This window comes from Xenopus laevis, chromosome 3L (assembly GCF_017654675.1).
Source record: "Xenopus laevis strain J_2021 chromosome 3L, Xenopus_laevis_v10.1, whole genome shotgun sequence".
Lineage (NCBI taxonomy): Eukaryota > Metazoa > Chordata > Amphibia > Anura > Pipidae > Xenopus > Xenopus laevis.
The window spans coordinates 105,345,013-105,364,683 of record NC_054375.1 but is presented as its reverse complement, the minus strand read 5'-3'; the positions used below and the strand labels follow the sequence as shown (position 1 = coordinate 105,364,683).

General features: G+C 36.0%; 1 protein-coding gene across 10 annotated transcripts in view; it reads left to right on the top strand.

The window, feature by feature from the left end:
- The window catches only part of tcf12.L (transcription factor 12 (HTF4, helix-loop-helix transcription factors 4) L homeolog), a 133,941-nt gene that overhangs the window by 76,353 nt on the left and 37,917 nt on the right, over positions 1 to 19,671 (top strand). For 7 of the 10 annotated variants that reach the window (XM_041586765.1, XM_018253035.2, XM_018253037.2 and 4 more), the window contains 2 exons: positions 4,007 to 4,142; positions 8,023 to 8,075. In XM_041586765.1, coding sequence (XP_041442699.1) covers positions 4,007 to 4,142; positions 8,023 to 8,075 — 189 coding nt within the window. Of the gene's footprint in view, positions 1 to 4,006; positions 4,143 to 8,022; positions 8,076 to 19,313; positions 19,505 to 19,671 lie in introns of those variants that run through there. The other 3 variants (XM_041586767.1, XM_018253039.2, XM_018253041.2) reach the window with 3 other exon arrangements.

The window sequence follows — 19,671 nt, the reverse complement described above, 5'->3', positions numbered from 1 at the left end:
GCTGAGATGTAACTGCTATGTTTAAAACATGTTTTGTTGCTGTGTCTGGTACTATGCATCTGTGTATTGTGTGCAGCAGTTTTATAGCTCCTTACCCTAGGTAGCAGCCTCACATGCAATATTGGTCTGATTACATTGACAGAATGCAACTGATAGATGACTGTCATTATCTTTTTAAGCATGCTGGATACTTTATGAAGAGATAGTAATTAAAATGTCAACCCTTTACCAAGCATAAAATACATATATAAAAAGTAAGTGATTTATTACTGATGAGCGCAGTTTAACTATCCAGATGAAAGTAGATGATAGAGGCACTGTTTTTTTGTATTGAGACATAAAGGAATGAATATGTGATCAGATGCACGAAGGATGACTTGAATGCTTACAGGTTAGCACAAAGCATTTAATGAAACCATGTCTGAGACAAAACACTAGAGAGGATCATAATTAATGTCTCTCCTCTGTCAGTTGCTATTGATTACTCATTCAAGACTTCTTTGTTCTTGAAATTGTAACAACTGTATTTCACATCACTATCTAATGAGATCCTTAGTATAGGAACATTTAAGCAACATGTTCATAATTGCCAACTTACAAAATTGCAATAAGTGATTTACATTAAAATGCAAGAATACCCTTCCTTCAAACACCAAGGGTTGTAGCATTGCTTGTGCCAGAGGTGTTAATGGCAGCCCGGGAATCCTAACTCTAAACTGACTAGTGCTGAGACTGTAGCAGACATCCCTTTTGCAACATAAAGACCACATATTATGGCATGTAGCAATGGTCACGTAATAACAAAATTAAAGTGGAATTTAGGGCAATCCTTTACATGAACTGCCTGCCAAAAGCCATTTCAGGAGCACTGTTGTGCTTTCTAAAAGCTGTAACTTATTTATATAAATCCAAATTAAGGGGGTGATTTATCAAAGGTTGAGTTTAGAGGGTTTTTTATACCTTGAATGAACTCACAACTTTAATTTATGAAAAAACTAGAATGTAAAAAACTTTAATCAGTATAGTCAGATGGGAAACCCCACAAACTGAAATTAATTGAGTTTCCGGCAGAAAAAAAACTCAAATTAATTGAGTTTTCGAGTGAAACCCTTTGAAACAAACCCGAACATCATGAAGGCTACAAACATCTTCAAATGGTTGAAGGTACTTCTGCCATTGACTTCTACATTACCTCGACAGGTTTTAGCTGAAGTATTTTTGGATTCGAGGTATTTCCAGCTTCAGGGTATAATAAAGCTCAAGTTTTTATTTAAAAAAAAACACAAAAATAGGTTTTTTTTTCAACCCAAAAATTTGAGTTTTGACGGCAAAAGACCCTCGAAAACAAGATTTTTTTCAGGTAAAAATCTATTCGACCTTTAATGAATAACCACCTATATGTTTTAAGTGTATTTGTTGGGTACAATAGGGATGTATTGTAAGGTAGGGCTCTTTCACTCTATTTTTAGCTATTTTCAGCCTACTGAAGTGCCCTATGTGTACTGCTCTTATGTATGAAAACAATGACTTATCTTCAATAATTAGATGTGTGTGGCAGGTGGGACTTCAATTAAAAGAGGAAAAAAATGAGGAGGGAGACTGTGACTAACACACACTGATGAGCAAAATATTCTTCAAAAAAAATGTTGAATCATATTGAAAACCCACTGGAAATAAGGCCTTTGTACAGTACATTTTTTTTGTAGAGGCCCTCAGGACAGGATCATTGTTGTTCAATAATGTAGCTTGGCTGTCAGAAAATTGACAGGTAAATCAATACAAGGGATCAGTGACATTGATTTTGGCATATCAAAAGACAGCCAAAGTGTTTATATACAGCAGTGTACTCATCTATTTGAGCAATTTTTATTTATATTACTGGGGTTTTCTCTATTTAAGGGGAACAGTCTCCTCTATAATATCCACTATAAAATAATAATTATTTTTTATAGTTTCTGAGATGTAATTGGGTTATTATTGTGTTTCTTCAACCTAACATCCCCCCCCCACTGTAAACAACCCAACCGTGGTGTGTGTCATTAGTGCATTGCAATTTGTTGACTCCTGCTGGAATCTACAGTTAGAGCAAGGGATATCTGTCATTGACTCAAAACTTCAGTGTGTTGTTTGCAGGTAGAAAAAAATGTTCTGGGGAACTTGGAAATAAATTGTTAAATGTACAAACATCTGTACAGCTACTATGGTACAGGAGCAACAGTAAAGTTAGGTACATTTGTCATACCGATTCCCAATAGGGTGATAAATATTTTCTTTCTCTACTCTCCCTGAGTTTACTGTATAAACAAGCTTGCATCGGTGAACGCGATTTTGAAGTTCATTTTATAACTTGTCATACAGTTAGTGTATGTATGTACATATATATATATATGTATATGTATATGTGTATATGTGTGTATATATATATATATATATATATATATATATATATATATATATATATGTATAGGTGATGTTCTATACCAAGTACTGCTGTGTACTCATTGGGGCCTAATTTATTGAATGGTGAGCAGACTATTTAAAACAAAAGTCAGCTCCACAGTTCTATTTACTAATAGTTGTCCTTTGATTATATTTATGGTAAGTTATTTGTCAAAAGATTTCACCTAACGAAGTGAACGAAAAACTATTTTTTTTTAGCTTGATAGATACACTCCTCAACTTTGTAAGATAACTGCACTGTTGAATGCTTTAACACGTACTGATCCATCCAAGCAGGAAAAGCACTATATTTTTTCACATTATCCTTTTTAACACAAATTCGCTTTCTGGTCTTGCACAGATAAGTGTTTAATAATAATGTGATGTATGTATACTTATACTCCCTGTGTCAACATCCTGTTATTAAAAAAAGTCACATTCTCTTTGCAGATATAAGTTGCCTTGTAAAACTTTAATTTGCATGTTACATTGTTCAAAGCTACCTCTAACCATGTCATTGGTAACACAGGGGTTGCCCCATGAATGTCAAAGGCACACACTCACGATGGGGTCTGATAAACAGGAAGAGGGGTTTTCAGAGGGAATGTAACACTAAAATGTGAGGAGGAGTGTGCTGAAGAGACACTTGTGTGGGCGATTTTACATCTTATTCCTACTGTCTCTGAAATATTTGTTATAAGGGGATTTGTCTCTGTGTATGCTCATTCAATATCTGATTGTATAGAGACAAAATAGCTTGTGTGCCATAACCCAATATGAAATAATCTCTTCATAGATACAAAACAGGCTCTAATAGGGCCGCATTTGACATACAGCAAGTAGCATTTGCCACAGGCAAAGTATTTTTTTTTGTACATTACAGGGCAATATATAGATACAAAATAATATTAAATATGTAACTATGCTCACGTGTCAACTAACAAATGTTGAAATTTCAATAAAGATTATTGAAAAAAAGATATTAAATATCAAATGTTTTAGTTGATATGTCTAATCCTTTCCATAAAATACACAAACATATCAGTATAAATACTAATTTATTGCTATACAGATTTACTGAGTCCTCTGTTTAAATGCTTTTGGTAGAATTTTAGTATGGTGATCTTGAACTTACTATGATAACCTTATTGCATATATTACTTGATGAATACAATAAATATTTTTTACAGTTGCCATGAGCCATAGCAACACAGATATTTCTTGTTGTCATTCTTCTTGTATTATTTTGGTGCTAACTATTTTCTTATAGTGGCTTACTGCATAGGGGTAAAATTGAACACTTATAATAAATAAGCACCTCTCTAATCCATATCTCAACCTGATGAAGAGGTTCACACAAATTAGTATTCTTTAGTTATTTATAGGTAACTTTATGGTATGGTCCTCAACCTTTCTATTATTTGTGATGAAAAACAAAACAAAGTATCTTACCAATATCTAAAGTGAAAAATGTATGAAAATACTTTTTTTTTTTTTCAAATATTTCACTCTTTATTATTTTGTATGTTAATTACTTCTTAACATAATGTTAATTTTGTGTTTACAGCCTGGCCTCATCCGAGCAGATATTGGCCTTGGGAGCTCTGGGCAACTTCCATCCTCAGGAAAACCTGGTAGCCCGTACTTTCCTTTCTCGGGGTCCAGTTCACGTCGGAGACCTTTACAGGACACGCCTGCACTTGGTTAGTTGTGTCTGTTATTTTAGGAAACTACATCATTTGTTTCAGTGCATTATTTTCCCTATTTTAGAATAGGAAACTGGGCATTGAGACTAAAAACTAAGTATACAGTACATATTTTGCTGTTTGTGATATTTTTTGTCCAGCTGCCCCAAAAAAAGTAGCCGGAAAAAAATTATAATACAAATTTTGACATGTTGGGGTTCATTTATCAACATTGGTCAAATGGTTGCCATGGGTTACTGCTCAGGTGCAAATTTTCCCAGTGTTTATAAATAACCTTCACTATGTGAGGCCCAGAATGGTCCATACTAGGGATGCACCGAATCAACTATTTTGGATATGCAAATTAGGGTGTGAAGGGGGAAACTGGTTTTTAATACCTTGTTTTGTGACAAAAAGTCATGCGATTTCCCTCCTCACCCCTAATTTGCATATGCAAACTACGATTCTGATTCAGTTCGGCCAGGCAGAAAGATTTGACCAAATCCTGCCCGACTAGTTGGATAAAGTGCCAGGATGTGGCTTGAAACGTAACTGTATCTTTTGGTGGTAGCCAAGTTACAATAAAGGCTTTTTTACTTATGAAAACGGTGCTGTCCATTTTCGAAACTCTGCGAATCCTGCCCGAATCCCGAACCGAATCGTGGATTCTGTGCATCCCTAGTCCATACAAGTGCTGCCCCATGGTAAAAAAAAAACCACTGGCAATCTTGCCTTGGAGATGGGTATCTGAAAAAGCATTCCTAAATACTAAATATTTTAAGATCCAAAATCCTGCTCCTTTAGGCTTTGTACACAGGCATTTTTTACCAGAGTTTGCAGCCTAATCATTCGAGCGATATTTGCATGCAGCCTTTATACACTTCGATCTGGGGCACTTTGGGCCTGTACATAAAATGAAAATAAAATGAGTTACAGTTCTCTGCTGTTTCTTAGTGATACCCATTTACTCAGTAAATACTGTTGTAGAGTAACAGGCAAAATAAATTTACAGTTTTGTAGAGAATATGTTTGGAAAGGTGTGATTGAAAGAAAAAAGAGGGCAATTAATAATGGATCATATGAGAATGAAGAGGGAGAGGGATGCTGGGAATGCCTCCAGTTTTAATTCGTACTTGTATCCTTTATCTCATAATGGCATTAGATTATTTCTTGCTACTGTAATTGATGTGTATTGTGTTACATTCCAGTCAGTATTATAAAATAATATACCAAAAAGTAGTCATTTTGGAAGAAAAAAGAATGCGCCTTGAAAAAACTTCAGAAAACAAGGGGAATGCTCAGTTCGGTCCGAAATTTTATATGTAGTTGACCGCTAGGAGTTAACCCCATATAGAAATAGGACTTTCACTAAAGTGAATCCACAAATGAGTGGTTTAACCTTAAAGCGGACCAACATAAACGCTCACCCAGAAAAAACAATGACCCAGGTGTATAAACCCCAGGTTCCGCATTTGGATCAGCAAACACTTGAAACAGCGATTATAAGGATAATTTGGGGAAAATTCCACTCACCCAATGAAGAAAATGGCCCGGGTGCATCGCCCCGAACCCGTAGCTTAGGTGAGACTGCAATAGAAGAAGAATCGGCTAGCACTCCACGTCCACTCAATGTTAAAACGAAGAACCTTTATTTCAACATGTTAAAAGCAAAACATCGTCCTGACGTTTTTTATCCACAATACGTAGTCATAGGTATGGCCTATGACTACGTATCATGGATACGAAACGCGCCAGGACAATGTGTTGCTGTTGACATGTTGAAATAAAGGTTCTTCGTTTTAACATTGAGTGGACGTGGAGTGCTCGCCGATTCTTGTTCTATTGAAAAAACTTAACATATTGTTGCTTGTATGTTAAAGGAAATTAAACTACAATAGTTTTAGAAAATTAGTTTTACATATATATAGAAAAATTGATATTCATGGAGCAGTAGCAAAACGCACAATAAAGAGGCAGACACAGATAGGGACCTATTTGTAGAGCTGTGTTTAAAAAAAGTATAAAAACTGCAAAAGCAATGGCTGCTGGTAAAAAACAATGTTAAAAAGGCTTTTCCTCAAACCATTTCCCTCTAGTTCTTATGAAGGAGTCTTCTTGGAAACTGAATCTTTCCTCCTGACTTGAATGGGTTAAGTCAGGCATGAGGCTGTAAGATAATGGTTTAAACATTCCATCATGAATTAAAAAGAAACACCCTAAATTTTGTGATTAATCATATAATGAATGATTTCATGTAGGGTGTAAAATCGCTTTAAAAGGAAAAAAACATAACTTTATAAAAATACCATTAGTTTTATACCATTAATTACATTACATAAGAGTAAATTATTTTACATAGCTTTACAAACAGTCTCTATAGTCTATAGAATTGAGTATGTAATTTGCTGAGCTGTTACATAATAGTGTTTTGGTTAAGATTATAAAGACCATAATTAGTATTTATAATCTTTGTAGCCGAGTAGTTACATAGTAGGATGCAGATATTCCTTAAATTTAGCATTTTCATTATTATTTATAAAATGCTGTGTGTGCCAATTTAGTAATTTATCATCCTGATAATATGTATCAGTCATATCTCAAAGCCACACGCAGGCTAATATTGGTACTGTATAAGTAGTTGGACTGGTTGTCTGAAAATTAGCTTCTGTTTCTTTAATACAGCCTAGATGATTCTAGATTAAAAACTAAAAAAAAATAGTATGGGAAACACACCGCAGGTATGTCATATCCATTAAGTATAGTATGGTTACTTTAGATATAAGTGGAAACAAGTTTTATATGATGATCTGCTTGATATAATTTTCTATTCAAATAAAGAAACTAAAGTTCATGTTATATATTTTTTTTTAACTGGTCCATGTTCCATATTTTTTGGGTTAAGGATTTTCCCTGTATTGTATCAACAGAAAAGCATGGATACTTGTTAAAATGTTACCAGAGATTAAATCAGTGACCTTGATTGGAAAAAAGCTTTAGAGATAATACACGTCATTCATATTAGTCGGGTCTTTAAAAAGCATTTTATATAACCAGCTTAAGTGTAAAGGTGAAAGATGTTTTTGTTTGACTTTTTTCTTTATAACTTGTCCACATTGTATAGTCGCTGATCAATTGCAAAGTGTCCTGAGATTTAATTTTGCATAAAAAATATTTTATTTCTTGGTTTCGTTTCTATTTGTCCTGACATCTTACTATTGGAATGGAATGTGTTATTAAAAGTGGTACTATATATAGTGTAACATTGTCTTACTATTGGTATACCTAAACATGGAACAGACCTTTCTATTCCTTATGAGCCAATTTGTATAGTTTTAGGGCATTTCACATGGGGAGATTTCAGATTTCTCCCCACTTCTTAGCTGCCCAAACATATGGAGTATAAATGAGGCACTGTGCATTTTGAGGTGACAGTCAAGTTGCTTTAAATCGACCCTCATTATGGGGAAGAGTGGGCATTATTGGGAGTTTTAAAACTGTGTCTTGGGCTGTGTAAAGCATGGGGGGAAAAATGTATGAAAACTCCCCATGTGCCATCTCCCATAGAAGAGAAAATATGGGGCACCACACTTACTTATTTTCTGATTGAAGAACCCCAGAATTTCTCTGCCTTATTTAGATATAATTAAATATATAATTTTGTTTGGTTTGGGTATTAAATTTTACATTTTTGTAGTTGTTTTTTTCCATTAATTTTAACGTTTACTAATAAGGGTGATTAATAAGTATCTAACTAATGGAGTCACTGCTACATTTACAGTCAGGTCATTTTATTCCGCTTGTATAAAACCTGTATTTGTTTGACTGAGCAGCAAAACTGATTAAAAATATATCCTAAAAATATAGCTCATGTCATTTTTTTTTTCTTTTGTATGTGCAGATCCTGTACAAACAAAGAAAATAAGAAAGGTCCCCCCTGGCTTGCCTTCTTCTGTAAGTACTACATTGTTCAAATTATTATGGGAAATAAATTGGACTCGTAGGACCGCGTATACAGTTCATAAAGATCGTTATTCTAACAGGTTTTCTACAGTGACCATAAACTGGATGACTTGATCAATGGTAGTGCTTCATTAGGTTTAAAGTCATGTTTGATGTTTCGTTTTTCCGACTCCTTGCTATGATTTGCAGCACCGTCACATGCTTTTACCCCCTTGTTCCTGTCATTTGAATTCCTCTCATGGGAGGAAAGAAGGGCCAGGAGCTGTCAAAGAAGATCTCCTGTACAGGTCTTTTGATGTTTAATTAGTCATTATGTTGCCGAGCAGGAGGACAGACAGAGATTAATAGCAGAGAATATTCCGAATTTACATTTGTAATAATCCCAGTGGAGCTTGGGACATTAAGATTCGAAGGACACGTACAGCTCAGCTTGCCTCAGTAGAACTCAGGTTATTAATATGCATAAATCACCAAGTCAGATGTTCAGTGTGAAACCCTGGTGGATTTTAAAGCTTTCATTAAGCCTTTCCTAACTTCAGCCTAGCATCAGGAAAGCTTTCAAGCAACTAGTTTGTTGATCCCTCTTTGCTCGAAAATATATCCTTAGAGAATAAAGGGCTTTGATGAAAAAGGTTGGAAGGGTTTTGTAGGCAAAAAAAAAAATCATTAATGGCTGTGATAATCTATTGCTATAAGGGTGTTTTGTAGTATTAAAAATGCTTTATTCTTTAAAGCACATAAATTGTTTGTAAATGAATCCGTATTTAAAAATCCACGTGAACCGAAAATCCCTGTGCGCCGGAGGAAGTTAGGCTTTTCCCCCTCTATTTCTCCAGCTAAGAACAAATGAGACAGGAGGGAGATGGAGAGCTTTGCTGCCTTGCGGGGTACGTCTCTTTGTTGTGTAAATGGATGCAGGCCTTTTATTTGGCAGTACTTAACACATGGGCGCAGGTGCAATCTCATGAGTCATAACTCTGAATAGAGCATCCAGTCTCATCTGTACTGCTATAAGAAAACAGGACTGGCGTTGAACTTGCAATGTGTGTGTATGTGTGCACTTCATGATTCCGTAAGAGAAAATGTGGTGGTTTGAAATCAATTTCCCAGCTTACTTCCAGATGGAGCTAAAATGGTTTATGCCGCCCAGGGCAGCTGTGCTGTGAACCTGCAGTCTACCTGGAAGCCAGGACTACAGCTGCAGGCACTCTTAAAAGCTTTTGCTTGCATAAGCACCCGGCCCCACTAGAGGCTGAATAGCTGCTTGATAAACAAAATCAACACAATGCTTCAAATCATTTTTCCTGAGGCCAGGAATATTTTTCCCCCTCCTGGCATCTAAAAATAGTTAAGCAATTTACATTTTAACAGTTGTGTCTAATTCAGGGGATGCTGCACACTGAAACAGATGATTTCTGTTAGATTAACAAAAAATATATTGGAAATGGCAAAACGACATACCATGTAACAGCACATTTTCCATTTAATTTATGATGATACCACTGTCTGAGAAATACATGAAAATGACACATTAATATTTAGCAGGCCTGCACAGGTAAAAGCAGCCATAATAGAAAGGGAAACATCATATTTTCTCTTTAGCATTTATTTAAGCTATTTATTCTTTCTCTTGAAGGCATGAGCAAGTATAAAAAGAGAAATAGAAAAAAACGCACAGTTGTGTATAGAGAGCCCATATTTGGAGGCATTATTGATTTAGACACACTTAGGCAGTAGCAGACAGAGCATAAAGGGTTTTTAACTAGCAGTGATCCAAATTAAGGATTTACATCCGTTCTTTAGGATTTCATCAATGTACTAGACTACTGGATACTGGAAAAAAATCCTTGCTCTCCCACAGCATTCCAATACTAGTCATGGAACCCAGGCCTGGTGCTATTCCAGTTAAGGGTGTAGGTATAACACCAGCCTTTTATATTGTTGATTCAAAAATTTGGTAGACTTGCGTGCCTCTCATCTGGTAAAGAGAAAGTGCGGGGAGAAGGCCAAATAAACTCATACTAACATTTTTCAATGGAAAAAATAGTGTATGAAAGTGTTGGGATCAAAAAAAGCCCTCTGGAGAGTGATAGTACTTCTATTCCCTTTTATTTTATGGCAAATTAGTATCAATAAGATGCTTGAACCAAATAACTTCTGACCCTTTGAATTGTTTGTTTTTTCTCAGTGGATTTTTATTTGGGTCATTTATTTTTAAGTACAGATATGGGATACCTTACCTGGAAACCAGTTATCCAGAAAGCCTCGAATTGCAATAAGGCCAGCTATTACAGGGTCCATGTTATGCAAATAATTCTAATTTGTAAAAATGATTTCCTGTTAACAAAACAGTATCTTGTACTTGATCCCAACTAAGATATAATTATTCCTTATTGGGGGCAAAACAGTTGGTTTATTTAGGGGGTTGTTTACTAAAATCCAAATTTATCTCATATTTTATTAAAAAAACCACAATCAAATTCCCATGCTCGATTTGACCTTATTTATAAATAAAAAACCCAAATTAATCAGCTCGCAGAAAAACTCTATAAAATCGTATGGAGAGCCGCAATTGCTTAAATTTTTTGGACTTTTTCCCCGAAAAGCAAATTTTTTTAAAGTTAAACCCAGTGCAGAGCACGCTAAATGAAAATTGAAATATTGACTTATACAGTATCTCAATAGGTCTGAGATGGCGGATTTCTCATTTGGGCATTTCCAAAATCTCCAAAAATTCAAGTTTTTTGCACAAAAAAAAATCCGAACAGAAAAATTTGACATTTAATAAATAACCGCCTTAATTTTTAAATGATTTTAAACATTTTACCAGGAGCGTTTCTAGCGCAGGAGTCTCCTGCAGCATCGGTAGTGCAGAGAGCACAATTGCGCTCTGTTGCACTAAAAGAGCCCAGTTTCCATTTTAAAAATCAGAACTTTGGCTCTTAAAGTTACCTGGTAACTCGTTTGGGGCTGCCGCCTGAGGTGAGTTTTTCACCTCATTGTAAAAAAAATTTTGTGGTCCCACCACTATATCCAATATATAATGCATATTACGTTTCCCCGAATTTACATTTTCTTGGATTGTGCACCATTTTTTCCTGGCTCCCTGAAAATTGTAAAATAGGGGTTCTTCTGTAGGTTTATTATATTTGTAATCATCTTGATAAATAAAGCGTATATGTAGAAATGTATTTTATTGAATAAACAAACTGTTTCCATACTGTTTTATTCGCAGAAGATTTCCACTTTTTAGTGCTTTGGCAGCTGTCATTCTCTTAGTATCTGCAGCTGAATATTTCAAATAAAGTGAGACGAGTTGCTGCCACCAGTCAGCTACATCTAGGATTTTGATTCTAGGGCCCTCTGCAGGTTAATTTAGAAAATTGCATCTCAGCTGAAATACAGTACAGTGTATATGATGTCGGGCTAAATCGTTCCTGCTGCCTTATATGAGACAACAAAGTACATTTTGTATAGAAACACAAGGTTTATTAGGTTTAAGCTTCCCAGTAGCATAGCAGGCATTTAACTTGAGTAAGAAATACTTTTTCTGCTGTACTTTTAATTGTTTAGTACATTTGGAGACCTACCTGGCGTTCTCTGTTCATTAGCAGAATTCTTCCTTTCTAGAACTGATATTGCAGCGAATTTATTGTTGTTACTGATACAGATTGTTTCATTTTTTTTTTTTGTTTTTATTTTTTGTTGGCCAGAAATGGAAACCCCCCACTCATCTGTCTGCTTACAAGTATAATTGTGTAGCCTAAAAATAAACATATTGTCAGTCCATCTGCTTCCTGGTCAGACAAAGGTGAAATATAATTTTGTATGCAAGTTCACGTCGTTGGAATGGATCATAATGGCATTTAATTTGCAAGTTTTAATACGCTAATAAAACTGTCAGGATCTTATCCCTAGCTGATTGTGTAGTGAAATGAGCACAATAATGTTTTAATTTTCTGTCCCTATAGAATAACCCATTTTATATCTGTATTGTCAGATTTCTCATTTATTTGCAAGAATGAAAACATTAGTTAAATTACTTTATTATAATTTTTGTCCTGATGTAATTATTTTTAATCCATCAAAAAATTATTTTAAATGTCTTTTTTTCATAACAAGACTAAGAAAACAACTGCACTGTTTTAACAGCATGACCAGTAGGTTGCTTTTAAGGGGGTTGTTAATTCAAAAAATTGGTTTTATTTTTTTGCATAATGAATGAAATATATATAGTTCTAAGCAACTTTCCAGTATAATTTCATTAGACAGCTTCCCTGGTAATTATAGTCCAAAGTATAGTCCCATTCTATTATCCCTTTCTCTGGGTCTAACTGTTGAACAATGTAACTGGAGTAAGTAAAACAAATACAAAATAAAAACAAGCAGACCTGCCTTCAATGACAATTACATTAACAAATAATTTTTAAAACCAATGAAAAGGCATAATGATTTCATGTTGGACAGTTGCTTAGAGTTAATTCTTTTCAGTCAGAGGGGCCCCTTAATAAAATGATTCTTGTCACTATAGCAAACTCTTATTGGTCGCTGGTGGTTTGACAGATCGGCAAATTTGGATATACAAATTTAGCCCTTGAGCAGCATGGTTCTTCACTTTTGCAGTGTCTTTTTTAAAGAACCCATCTTTGGTCAAAGAGAGTAATATCTGAAAAGCTGTGAGCCATTCAATTGCTCAAAAACTGTCTCAATCGCATTCAATTCACTCAATCCATGAAACACTAGAGGCAAATTGTTACTCAAGTACTGTGTAATTTTAGCACTTATCCAGTAGCAATGATATTCTTCTGAGATTTATTCTCTGAGATTTAAAGTGTGTGTGACCTGCCTGTCCTACATTTGAGCAGTAGATTGCATGATCACTAGAGAACACATCTTGTAAGGATCTTTTTTTAACTTCACAACAAACACCCGATGGATAGTCTGTCTTGTTTCACAAAGCTAAAGCTAGCCATACATGCACTTCTTGATTGGGCAGTTTAGTAGATTTCAGTCATATGGTTGGACCATTTAGATGTTTATGGCCAGTCGTCAGAATTTTCATACAGACAATGTTGCAGTCCTTGTGGTCCTATGGTATATAAACAGTCTTGTGCTTTTTTTTTTTTTTTTTTGTTCTATGCAACTGGAAATCTGTACCAGGCCTCATTTTTGCATATGAATGATTTAGAGGTTTGTGATTTCTTGTGCACTTGAACCTATGTTTGGCACTTTACTTCTTTTAGTGATAATGCTAATTACCAGTAGTTAATTGTTTAGTCAAATCCCATACTAAAATACATTTTAAACATTGAACTCTTTAAATGGCATTAAATATTACAATGTGCACAATATCCTGTAATGTTTACTTCTATACTGGTTTCTGAATAAAGTCTTGCTAAACCTTATTTTTTTACGTTCATCAAGCAATGTTTCATGCTGCAGTTAGTGTATTGTATCTTGGACTGCTGCATTGTTTTTGCACTTTATGGGATCTGAGGATGTAAGTAGACATATAGGGGGTTATTTATCAAAGATCGAATTTTAGAGTTTTATATACCACAAATGAACTAACATACTTGAATGGTTTATAATTAAAGAAAGACTCGAATGGAAAAAAACTTGCATTAACGAGTTCAGGATTAACTGAAAACTTTAATCTTTAATGGAAAAAGACTACAATTGGTTAAATTGATCGTGTTTTCAGGCAGAAGCCTCCCAAAAAACCCTGAGCATGCAGGCTGTTATCTTCAAATGGTTCAAGGAAACTCTGCCATTGACTTCTACATGACCTTGACAGGTTTTAGATGGTGTATTTTCAGGGTCTGGATATCAATGTGAATTTTGACTAAAAAATCAACTTGAAAACTTGAATTTTCATGAAAAAACACAACTCAATCCTTAATAAATAACCACCAAAATATTTGAGAACTGCCAAACAAAGATAAAGAAATAACAATGTCCAGACAGGTGCATCTCTATGCAGGCTTGTGTCAGTGTTTGACATGCTTACCTGTTTGTTTAGCTCAGATCCCATTAAATCAGAACCAAATAATGAGTGAGAAATACTGGTCACTAGCCTTTGCAGACTGCAGTTTACAATAAGAGGAGTATGGATGCTTTAGAAGGATTTAACTCTCCTTATTTCTGATGGATAAATGTGATGGATATCTGCTGAATGCTTCTGAGTGTTTGCATTTCCTTTTCATACCTTGCCATTTTGCTAGATGATAAGTCTAGTTTACTAATGGAAGTAATGGAGTTAACAAATACTTTTCCATCTGTAATTAGACAATAGTTCCCTGTGCGTCAGACCATGTAATCTGTTTGTGCTAAACGAAAGACAGTTTGTTTAACAGCACACTGCATGGTTGTGAATGGAAACAGGTTAAGGAGTTCAGGTCAGTTCATTTCTTCTTTGCTGATGACATAGTCTGAATTAAGTTTAAAAAGTCAACCTAGTTTTCATTTGACTGACTTTATCAGGTCAGCGCAAGAGGTCACCTGATTTCCAGCTTAGAGTCTTTCACATAAGAATGTATTATATGTATGTATCACTTTATTTATAAAGGGCTACAAGGTTATGCAGTGATGTAATCTTACAATGTTCAAAAGTACACACAGAGCACATGTATAATAATAAATACAATAGATAAATCTAAATACACAGAGATGTATTATATGAGACCGTAGAAAGGAGGTTCCTGCCTCTTGGATCTTACAATCTAAGTAAATTGGATTATTTATATTGCAGAAGCATTCATAGTGTAAAGGTGGCCATAGATACACAGATAATATCATACAAAACAAATTTTCATACAATATTCGATGCGTGTATGGTGGAAAAAAAGCCTTTGAAGGCACCCAAACATCGGCCATTGTTAGTGCTGAAACGTCAGATACAGGTAGAATTCTGTTGTTTCTACCTGTATATCTACCTGCATATCTGAGGATTCAGCTCTACATATCTGTATTGAAAGAACAATCTTTCTTGGAAAGATCTTTTCCAAGAAAGATCGTAATTGTTATGTCTATGGCCACCTTAAGGCTTACTGTTGTTTTTATTCAAGGGGTTGGGCACGGATGTTTGGGTTCAGTCCTAGCTCACAGACTTACTGTGTAGCCCATTGTAGACGTTCCATTCCCACCTTAGCTAGCCTATTCTGTACAGACCTCCCTCTTTGCATGGGGGTGTTATATTAAGCATTTTGTGCTAAAATAGAAAAATATCATCCCAAACTGTTGCCTCTGCAAGAATGCAGCTTAGAATTGTTAGGTTTGTTTGCCTTTGATCACCATTAAAAACCCCATAAATAATTATTGTGGTGGCATTAGTTACGGAGTCAGTTTAGAACACAGCAGTGAGTTTTCAGATACTTTTGGCCATCTAGTATACATGTGTACAATTTTTGCCATTTAAAAAAATGGATACATTGTTTTTACAAACATACAGTTCTGTCATCTCAAATTCTAAAATAAATACATATCCTAGGATACAATGTGCCTTACAAGAAATTCAGACTTTTACATTTCTAGACTAGGAGTAGCCTTAACCTAATTTGTTGCCGCTAATATTTGAATGCTTTAAACTGCGTTCAAATCCAATCCAGTCTGCACTACTTGTGACCTTATACTAGTCCTTTATATCCCAAGTCTTTAACTACCATAATTAGACTTTAATACAGGGATTAGGTGTCTGTACAGAGCTGCATATAATTATCAGCACCAAAGGCCGCATTTTGCTAGACTTTTAAATCGTCAAAGCTGCACTAAATGAGACATTAATTTAGGATTACTGTGTGTATGAGCTATTTCATCTGACTTACAGACATATTTTAAGTGGTCTGGCAGATGAGATATTGGTTTGCTGAAAATGCAAAAAATGACCAGAGAATATTTTCAAAATGAAAAGTCGAGTGTTTATAGTGAGATCAGCACTCCTTATTATTGCTCTTTATTTATAAAGCACAGGAATATTCTGCTTTGCTTTACAGAATGTGAACAATCATTCACATCGATGCCAAAAGGAACTTTCAATCCTATTTCACTTGCACGTTTTGTCTGTAAAAATTCTGTAAAAACCCAATGCATAATCGTTTTGATCTCTTCCCCCCCCCCCTAAATATCCTGGATCCAGTATACAGATAATCCTCCTGCCCTAATGGACTCCTGATAATAAAGCAGTCAAAAGAATGGATAATGGGAAGGGGTTGTATAATACTAATCTAATAATCTACTTCCCAAAGACCAAGCATAGATTAGCTTCAGTTTCCCAGGTTGCCCAAGAAATAACAAAAATCATAGATTTTTTTGTGATTAAAACAATAGACAAAAGTGTGTTCAGCACAATGCTTACTCATTGCACTCATATTGGAGGTATACTGCCCCTTTAAAAACAATAGTTTTGGTTCTTGCCAGGGAATTCTTTTTGTGTTGCATCACAGTCTTTAACAAAGATAATAGCTACAGGTGTCTCTTTCAGCTCACATTTATGCGTAAGGGCATGTTGTGCCACTTTTGTTCATTTGTGGAAAGTTACTTTTTTTGTTAAAATGTGTTGAAAAGTGTTGCAATAATGAATGATGATGTTTTTTTAGACAATAGGCATCAATCGTCTATTACATCAGGCACCAAAACACTCTACAAGGCAAGGCTTAACTTGTATTCAGGGCTGAGTGGAATTACTTATAGTGAATAGCAAACAAAGCATCTACAGATCTACACACATTGTACTGAACACTATGGTTGAGTATTAAGCAGTGATCCCCAACCAGTGGCTCACAAGTAACATGTTGCTCACCATTCCGTTGGGTGTTGTTCCCAGTGGCCTCAAAGCAGGTGCTCATATTTGAATTTCTGGTTTGGAAGCAAGTCTTGTTTGCATAAATACCAGGCGTACTGCCAAACAGAACCTCCAATAGGCTGCCAGTCCACATAGGGGCTACCACATGGCCAATAACAGCTCGTATTTGGCATCCCCAGGGGCTTTATTTATTCATTTGTATGTGGCTCAAAGGTAAAAAAAAAAAAAAAAGTTTAGGTATCCCTTCCTTAGTGTATTTTTGAATGACTGTGGCATAAAATTGTTAGCTCCATTGGGCAGGGACTAATTATCATTAATGTATTTTTTTTATTTATATAGCTCTACATTTTTCCACTGTACTTTTCAGCAGATCCAGACCAATAAGACCAAAGAGATCAAAAGTGAATGTCTATGGCACCTTACAGCAGCCCCCCCTAAAAATTGCTAGAATCTACAGATTTCCAGTCTAGATATGCTTTTCAGATGTTTATTATAGCAGTCCCTTCCCTAGTAGAGTTTTCAATATAAGGACCTTTTCACATTCACCCATACATTGTTCAAAGTAAGGTTACTATATGTCATTTTGGAGTGTGGGAGGAAATCTGAGTGCCCTGAGGAAATCCACACAGAGGAACATAAACTTCCTTCAACATATAATACATCAATTGGGAGTCCACATCTGATTTCCAACTTAGTTAAGCCTAAGGGACTCGCCCCAGTTCTCAGGCAATTATATGCAAAAGATTCCTTTATCAAAAGATAACTGTCCCGAGGCTTTTTTCAGTAAAAAAATATAATTTTATTTAAATTAGCATTAAAACTCAGATACATACTGACCCCACCAGGCCCACCTTACGCGTTTCGCACCCTCCGGCGCTTAGTCATAGGTGTAACATAGTCACCAGGACTGACAGGCAGCAACTGTAACCACCGGGTAACCAAATATCTAACAATCTCTGTAAAGCGCTGTGTAACATGGCAGTACTATACATATAAAGGATGGTAATAGAAATGTTTTATTTTATAAAATGCTTTACGGTGGCCTCACTGTCACTAAGGAAGTGTCAGAATAGAGTTGGCAGTTTTTTTAACAGGCTTGTATATGGCCATCTTTACTGTGCTCACAGTGTAGCTTATAGATTGTGCTACTGCTGCACATGCAATTTTAATAATTTTAAAATTGAAAGCCTCGCATAGCAACAGGGTTTTGCTTCCCAGCAAACAGTTTTTGAAATTGCAAGCTAGAAATTGTCAGGAGAGAGATCAGCCAATTATACATAAACTTTTTTTTTTTTCAAAAAGAAGACCAATTAAAATGTTGCTAAGAATAGGATTTTCTATGACATAGTAATGTTTAACTGTAATGTGTAACTACCCCTTTAAGAACACATCAGAACAAAATTTACAGGATTTTCTAGCTGTGTTTTTTCCCCCTATTTATACCATGTGGAAAAGTGTAAATTTTATTATCCAGGTGGCAACTAGACACTTCTCTGCACTGGCATTGATGCCTTTTCATTAGCCAGACTTTAGTTGTCTCATGACGGGTCCTCCAGATCAATATCAGGCAGAAAATCGGGCAGATATCGATCGGGCAAGTTTGATTCTTTTTTTCTGCGATCTGGGACCATATCGGCTAGTTCGAGGAGATTAGTCGCCCAGAGGCTAAAATAAAAATCGCCGGCGGGATGGCACTCGGAGCAATTCGTTTTCCGAAGTCACCTAAAGTTTCCTCGTGAGGCAACTTCGGGCAGTTTCGGAAAACGAAAAAGCCGGCGGGAGGCAGTTTGGGGAGATTAGTCGCCCCGAAAAAGAGGCCGAAAAAGAGATTTGTCACTGTCAACTAATCTCCCTGAATCTGCCTGAGTGTGCCCTGACCCTAAGGGCTATTCCACACGGGGAGATAGCGACGCGTTTGCGGTCGCGGCGACAAAGCGCCGCGACCGGCGCAGGCGACAGTTTTGTATGGGCGCCTATGTAAAAACGCCTGTGCTAACCACACGAGGCGATGCGCTTTTCAACAGTCGCCTGAAAATATCTCCCCGTGTGGACTAGCCCTAAAACTACAGTAGCAAGGAAAGGACAAACCTCCATTCAAATGTCTTAATGCACACTTTGTGATGTGAAAGTCATGTTTTAGCTGATCTATAACAGAAAACAGAAGAATAACGACAGGCTTTTAACATCACCCACACACATTTCTATTTCATTTGAAACCTGTGCATTTGCCTGTAGTTCTAAAAGCAAATAACCCGCCTTCAGCTTTGATGTTGGAGAGTAGTGTTCTCCCTTGGTTAAAAGATGTTTTCTGGAGGCATTACCATTGCACAGATCGGGGTGTGATCAAGGTTGAATTACTGTATGCTCCTTCCCTCCCCCTTTGGCTGTGTGGGATGGTCCAGCCCTGTTTTGCATAAGTTTCTTTTGAGTAGATCCATGTGTGGATTGTGTAGGCACACTACTGGTGGAATTACTTTTTCCTCGGGTGGATGTATTCCTGGGATTGAAGCAGTGCACTTTAGCTACTGCCTAAAACGGCTTCACAATCAACATGTATTGTGCATACCCCGTGCCTGGAGTGGGCAGCAATTCTTTGATGTACTATTACAATGGGAAAACGGTGAGACAGCTTTTCTTGTGCCGATAACTGCAGGCGACAGAGGGCTCAGGCTCTGTGCTCTTTCTTTTCCTTGCTCTGTGACTTCTTATAGATTTTACATTAACTGCTTCAACTTTTTATTACAGCTTTGCTTAACATGTTTTAATTCATTGCTGTGTAGAAGGAAA